This window comes from Lactuca virosa, chromosome 6 (assembly GCF_052849685.1).
Source record: "Lactuca virosa cultivar CGN04683 chromosome 6, Lactuca_virosa_CGN04683_v6, whole genome shotgun sequence".
Classification (NCBI taxonomy): Eukaryota; Viridiplantae; Streptophyta; class Magnoliopsida; order Asterales; family Asteraceae; genus Lactuca; species Lactuca virosa.
This window is the reverse complement of record NC_136431.1, coordinates 171905597-171912489: the sequence shown is the minus strand read 5'-3', so window position 1 is coordinate 171912489 and position 6893 is coordinate 171905597. Positions and strand designations below refer to the sequence as shown.

At 34.3% G+C, this 6893-nt stretch overlaps 2 protein-coding genes across 3 annotated transcripts; one reads left to right on the top strand and one right to left on the bottom strand.

Annotated features, from left to right (window-relative positions):
• Positions 1–382: 382 nt before the first annotated feature.
• LOC145119293 (Putative membrane lipoprotein) lies at positions 383–3887 on the top strand. 2 transcript variants are annotated; one of them, XM_079054930.1, is made up of 4 exons: positions 383–495; positions 970–1216; positions 1718–1814; positions 3786–3887. In XM_079054930.1, the coding sequence occupies exons 1-4, from the start codon at positions 493–495 to the stop codon at positions 3790–3792; spliced, it is 354 nt and encodes a 117-aa protein (XP_078911056.1). In that variant the 5' UTR covers positions 383–492; the 3' UTR covers positions 3793–3887. The 2 variants fall into 2 exon arrangements, with proteins under 2 accessions (XP_078911056.1, XP_078911055.1); XM_079054929.1 differs by lacking the exon at positions 3786–3887 and having other exon boundaries at positions 1718–2101.
• LOC145119292 (growth-regulating factor 4-like) lies at positions 2879–4680 on the bottom strand. Its single transcript, XM_079054928.1, has 4 exons — positions 4458–4680; positions 3593–4001; positions 3154–3521; positions 2879–3073 (listed from the first exon to the last, which is right to left on the bottom strand). Exons 1-4 carry the CDS (start codon positions 4678–4680, stop codon positions 3066–3068), a joined length of 1008 nt encoding a protein of 335 aa, XP_078911054.1. The 3' UTR covers positions 2879–3065.
• Between the last annotated feature and the right edge of the window lie 2213 nt (positions 4681–6893).

Genomic DNA, 6893 nt, shown 5'->3' with positions numbered 1-6893 from the left:
GGGGGGAGAGAGAGAGAGAGAGAGAGAGAGAGAGAGAGAGAGAGAGAGAGAGAGAGAGAGAAGAGAGAGAGAGAGAGAGAGAGAGAGAGAGAGAGAGAGATTTTTAAATTTAAAAATCAAAAAATACAATTAAGAAAAAAGAGAAAATCATATTAACAGGGGAAAATCTATCATTTTGAAAAAAATCAAAATAAACTAGACCAAACAAACAACAAAATGAAAACTTTAGACTTCTGGTGCTAGTCCAAACATTTTTGGACCAAAGTGACAATTTTGAGCAAACCACAGAAACTATTTGTGCATCTAATTCAAATGTAGAAACTTTTGTGCTCTTTTTGTAAAGTCTAAAAAAGAATAAAATCGAAATCCTATGGACTAAACAAAGCCGCGCGCACCAGAAGATAGAACAGTGTCGTCTCTGCTGCCCTAGCGATTCGGGTACCTCGCGAGTTCTCGCTACTTCGATTATCACCATTTTTCTTGAATTTGTTCATGGTAATTCTTTATTTTATGATAATTCACCATTTATGTACTTCAGTTATTGTGCTCGTTGGATATATAGGTTTTGAATAATTATGATTTTGATCCCAATTACGAATCCAGATGGTTTTTCGAACAAGAAACTACGAAGTTTATTTCTTTTAGAGATATCTGAGACAATTGCCTGCTAAGATCGTTGATGCAAATGCGTTTTTATGAGCTGAATTTGTCTGCATACCAAATGAATCTTGTAAATCATATATTTTGATTTCAGTGGTATCCCAACTACGAAGCTTCGACTCTAAAGCTACTTTGAACACATTTGTTGCTTCACTAAATAACGTTTTCTTTTTAGCTGAATTAGCTCATATATAATTTCCAAATCTACCCATTGATCTTATATACCCATGTACAACATTAACTATAGTTGTAGTTGATAATGTTAGTTAGTAGCAGTTATTTGAAATCTTTAATTAGTGGTAGTTGCAGGTATTAATGATTATAAAGGGGTTGTTTAGAAGGTATGAGAGATGGAATCCTGTGCATCCTACATCGGGAGCTTTTTGGGGCATGGGAATAGGTGTTGGGTGTGGAATTGGATGGGGTCCGGGGTTTGGCCCTGATGTCATTGGATATGTTGGTGCCGGTTGTGGAGTCGGATTTAGTGTCGGAATCACTCTTGCCGGAGTCGGAATCGGTCTTCCGGCTAATCGCCTCCTCAAAGTTCCTTTTAGTGGTATGCTTTCTCATCTTTTCCCAAATCCAAATACTTCCTTTTATATTTGTCACCTGATGGGCTACCATCGTATACCTAATATACATCTCACATGATGCTGTTAGAGCATAACCCTCGTAGGCATGTGTCTGACATGATGTTGTTAGAGCATAACTTTAGTGGGCCACTGTGTACCTGATATACATCTCACATGATGTTGTTAGAGCATAACTCTTGTGGGCATGTGTCTGACATGATGTTGTTAGAGCATAACTCTGGTGGGCCACTGTATACCTGATATACATCTCACATGATGTTGTTAGAGCATAACTCTTGTGGGCATGTGTTTGACATGATGTTGTTAGAGCATAACTCTTGTGGGCATGTGTTTGACATGATGTTGTTAGAGCATAACTCTGGTGGGCCACTGTGTACCTGATATATATCTCACATGATGATGCTGTTAAGTTAGCTAAGAGATTTAAATAATGACCCTTAATAACTTGGCATGCTCGTTTACAGCTTTTATGGCGACAAGAAGCGGTGCAATGGACTTTGCTCGATCTAATGGTCTTCTTGGGACAAGCAGTGTTAACGATGATACATCGGGCATGGAAAGGTGGGTGTCTACCTTCAACCATGAACAATCGGTAGACAAAAGGGTAAAATTTTTGGGTATGAATAGATTTATGTCTTCTCAAGCTAAGTTAGTTTTAGGTTATTTTGATGAACTCAAAACTCGCATTATTGACAATAAGAAAAATGCATAGATTTGTTCGAGCTAAAAGAGTCTTATGTTGCAAAAGCTAAGAGTTTTTTAGTTTATGATATTTTTCTTGAAACTTAAGATTAATTTGCAAAATAATCACAATTTTTTCTTTGGAGAATATAAGTTCTTGTTTGTTATTTTTGGAAAACAAGTGTTGTCTTTTACTAGCTTCTATATGTAATTCTAAAACAAGATTAATTTGAAATCTCTTTTACCTTTAATTAGCCTTTCAGCAAGCCCACCAAATAAAATATAAAATCAATTTAAATCCGTCTAAATTGAAAAGAACATTATCCTAAACCATTTTGTATTGAAATATGATAAAAAAAAAATTGTGAGAAACTTAAATTATTGATTGTTTTTGTAAGATATATATTCCTATCAAATAACATTAACTTTTTTATAACTTATAGCCAAATGACACAAAAGACATTCCGTTTTTATTCTTTTTTTAATATTATTTTAACATTGCTTTTTGTTTTTGTTTTAATCTGAACATTGAATTTTCCAATTTTATTCAATTTTAATCTTTTTTCTTCGTTCAATGGCATAAAGCACACTACAAAACACATTAACACACTATGTTTTATTTTTTTTATATTGTATTTTTCTTTTGACATTGTATTTTCAACTCAACATGGCAAACTAGATATCTTTTTGAGGGTTATGATAAAATAGTAAAAATTGAAGAGTATGATATACGATTTAAAACAAAACATAAATACAATATCAAATTCGAAAAATAAAGTCATTTGCTCTAAATTATAATTATAAATAACAAGCTCTTTTCTTTTGTAGATTTTGTGAAGTAACAAAAAACATATAATATTACTTTGATTTATATACAACAAAAAAAAAATTAACAACATTTATAACCAGAAACAGAAAACATAAGTTGGGACGCTGTTTGTACATCATTTATAAAAATTCACTTCACCCAAGTAAATATACAATTTAAAATAGACCAACATTTATTCCAAAAAAAAAGTTCTTAAAAAACACATGTTGAACAACATTCCAAAGTAATTCAAAGATCAAATACACACATCAAACACAAACTTCATCTTTTACCACAACCCCACTTCATAATCACCTCCATTCTTACCCATCTTCACAAAACCAAAAACAAAACATCAGTATCAATAACAGTATTAGTACTATCAGTAACAGTATCAGTATTGTTACGCACCATTAGAGGTACAATCACTTCGTGCATTGTAATCATTAGTAGTTGACATGGACAACTGGGTGGTGGACCACGGTTCCCTAGCTTCGGGCCACTCATCGAAAAACGGGCGCATTGATTGTTGCTCATTTTTCACTTCAATTGGGGACCCGATTTTGCTTCCAAATAAGCAATGTTGTTGTTGTTGACTTGGCTTTGACATTGATATAGGGTCAACCACAGAGTCAAAATTAACCATGGATTTGGTTTGTAAGTAAGATTCATTTCTTGATTCCATTAAAGAAGATGTGGGAATTTGGTTTGGGAGTAGACGCCATGTATTGGAAGTGTAATTTTGATCATCCACATCAACCGTTAGTGATTGATCATACCTAAGGGGCAAAATAGTCATTTAACATGAGTCTAACGTCCTAATCAAAATAATCTTTCAAATATAACGTACCTATAATTGTTGTTGTTGATTCCATTTCCATATGCACTACCATGAACCTGTAACTTTGACACATTGCTTCCAAAATCAAAACTACAAGAACTAGAAGTAGGATACAAGGATGAATTCTGGAAACTTCCATTTCCAAGATTCTGGTAGCTTCTACCACCACCATTGCTCACAGTACTAACATTTGAAACTGCAGTTGTTGACAATGACTGAGAAGCAGATTGAGATAGAGATTGAGATTGAGATTCCACAGGCTTTCTTGAACGGTTTCTACCACGATGCATATGGCGTTCACAGTATTTGGAGTCTGGATACGCGTCTTTTGAGCATCTCCATTTCTTCCCATCTGTTCTCCTACATCTCCCTGGCTCTGGATCAAATTTCTTCCCGTAGTATGAACAGTAGCTCAATGCTTCAAAAGTTTAAGATTAGTCAGAAATTACACAAGAAACTGAAATCAGATTCTGATTCAATCATCCGATTTAGATATATGATATTGGATGATTGTATTTCATATATGTTGGAGATTTGGAGTATGTTTGGTGTTGTAGAATCAAATAGAACATGTACGCAAGAAACTTATGAGAAGCTTTTGAAACTTCAACCTAATAGAAGATCGGGAAGAAGAGAAATGAAAGGAATAAAGGATAAATCTAAATCCGCCTTCGTTAAACTTCAATACAGAAATCAGAAATGGATCTTATGTTCTACAAAATAACTTGAATTTTGTAGCAAATCATAATCGATTTCCCCAATCTGAAAAGCAAAACCTTTGAAATCGAAAGTCAAAGTCTAGGATATCTATCGAAACCAAGTCGTTGAGTAAAAACTGAGAACGTAAACATGATTCGGAGATTTGTGAACTTACAAGTAGGATTAGTGAAGAACCTAGCAGATAAAGCTTCGAGGCTTCTTCTAATTGGAACAACGAGATCATAAGGTACAGGAACTCCTGCGACTAAGTATTTGTATATCAGAGCTTGATGTTCCAGCTCCTGCCACTGCACCGGCGTGAACGGCGGACGATATCCAGATATTCCACCGCCACCGCCACCGCCGCCCGCTACCGCCACTGTCGTGCTGCCACTCATCTCCTTTACTGTGTTGTCGTTTTTCAAGGAAAATTAACTGCAATAAAACTGCAGATATGTTTATATAAATGTTGCAGGGGAACATATACGTGTATGGATGGGGAGAGAGAGAGGGGGTTACCTTTGAAGGGGCAGATCTAGGGTTTGGCCATGCGTGGTAAGAAAGGAATTAGGATGTGGGGATGAGATGGTTGGCATAAGCATTCATTTACATATTCTTTTTATTTTCTTACTTTCTTTGAAGATAAACATTACTTTCTTTGAAAACATTTGAGGATTTATATGTATATGATTATTCATTTATTTGTTTGATAATTGTGCTAAATTGAAATTCAGTTAAAAAAAATTTACTCTTGTTTTTCCTTTCGAATATTTTGTAACAAAATAAATTCGACCTTGTATCGCTTGTTTACAAACTTGAAATAATTACTTCGAACAAGAGCTTTTGAATTAGCAAACCCCTTGAATTAATTCATGACACGTTAAGCAAACATAAAATAAATAGATTTGGGTAAAGAACTTTAGTCACCTTATCATCAAACCATTTCACCAGGTTATGGAAATGTGTTTAGTAGTAAAAAAGAGATAAAGATAGAAAAAGAAGAGAGATAGAGAAGTGTCTTCAGTGAAAGATCTATGACCACATTCACTCCATAATACATCTACTATAACGTGGGGCGGTGTTCACCGGTGGAAACCTCCTCCACATTATCTTCTACGTGTGAAAGGTGCTATATATAGCCTAAGTAATGAGTTGACACGCGACATTAATATTAAAAGGGTAAAGTTAAAGCCAAATTTTTTCAACTCAAGCAAAATAGATCATAGTCGGTGGTATTTGGTTGACATGGTGTCACACATGTAAGTAGTTAAGAGTTCAAGTCTTATATAAGATAGTGGTGTAATTTATGAGTAAAATTAGAGTTAGGTCTTAGGTGTGTGAGAGTCGTCATTCTAAAAACTCTTTTTTTTTTAACTTGACACGACATAACATGTTTAAAAGGTCTAATTCTTAAAACTATTAACCCAACACAAAATTAATGGGTTTGTATAAGAATTTTCAACCCTTCTTCTAAGTAACTAGTTGACATGTACAACATGGATATTAAATGGGTAAGTTAGTGTCAATCGTTTTTAACATGTTTAATGTTTCAACTCGACATTGACAGAACATGTTACCAAGTCCATTTTTAGACTTTTAGAAACTAGATTTATGGTTTGAAGCTAGTAAACTCAATTATGACACTTCCTTTAGCAACTCTTCAAAGTGTATTAATTAGAGTTACAACATGTGATTATAATTCAACAAAAGGATACAAAAGAAATAATGGATCATTCGACGTGGTGGCTAGGAGTTTAGAAGTCATTCATTTGTTGTTTGATGCATAACTTCGAATCATATAGTATTAACAAAGAGGAGGATGTTGGATATGAAGTATTTGTTGTGACAAATCCACGCTTAAGTGTTGATATCCGAAGTGCGGTTTTTACCTTTTGATAGCCAAAGTAGTTTGTAGAGCATATTATGCTCCTTCGGATGTATGTTTTGTATTTGAATAACTAATGCAATATGTAAGGTTAAATGAAATAAACGAGTGAAAAAATAAGGTAAATAAGGTTAAACGGAGGATATCCGGCCAAAAGGGGGTTAACAGGAGATTCGAGGTAAGCGAGGAAAACGGGGAAAAGGGTGGTCTTCAAATTCGGGGGCGGAAAACAGGAAAATTCAAGGTTGGAGTCGGGGTCGGGGTCGGGGTCAATCTTGAGAAATTCCATTACTAGTCACTATTAGAAAATAATAGGAAAATAAATGTAACAGAAAGCATTGAAATATTCGATTTTTAAGATAATAAGAATCAGATTACATTTATTTTCTAAAAATCATCCATATGCTCTAAAAGTTAGCGATCAAAAAGTTGTGACGTTTTCTGATTCGGTTAACATACTTGGATAGTACTCGTTAACGTGATCTCAAGGATATAAGATTCATAAAAATCTGACTCCGATAGAGAGAGTTATGTAATTTATAAAAATAGAAATGAACCACGTAGTTAAAATTAGTTACGTCGAAACGGTACTTAGAGATTGGTTGAGTTTTGACTAAAAGTGCGAAAATGAGTTTCGTAGTACTCCTCGAGATATAAACTTTAGGAAAAAGTTTGTCGAAAACGGGATCCATATGAGTAAGTTATGATTTTTATAAAATCATTAAT

Excerpts from the sequence above, each read along its gene's own strand:
- LOC145119293 (XM_079054929.1), top strand. Across the intron at positions 1,217-1,717 it reads CCTCAAAGTTCCTTTTAGTG|CTTTTATGGCGACAAGAAGC; the intron begins GTATGCTTTCTC and ends GCTCGTTTACAG.
- LOC145119292 (XM_079054928.1), bottom strand. The coding sequence starts at position 4,680 with ATGAGTGGCAGCACGACAGTGGCGGTAGCGGGCGGCGGTGGCGGTGGC. Across the intron at positions 4,002-4,457 it reads GTTCTTCACTAATCCTACTT|CATTGAGCTACTGTTCATAC; the intron begins GTAAGTTCACAA and ends AAACTTTTGAAG. Across the intron at positions 3,522-3,592 it reads ATCAACAACAACAATTATAG|GTATGATCAATCACTAACGG; the intron begins GTACGTTATATT and ends TTTGCCCCTTAG.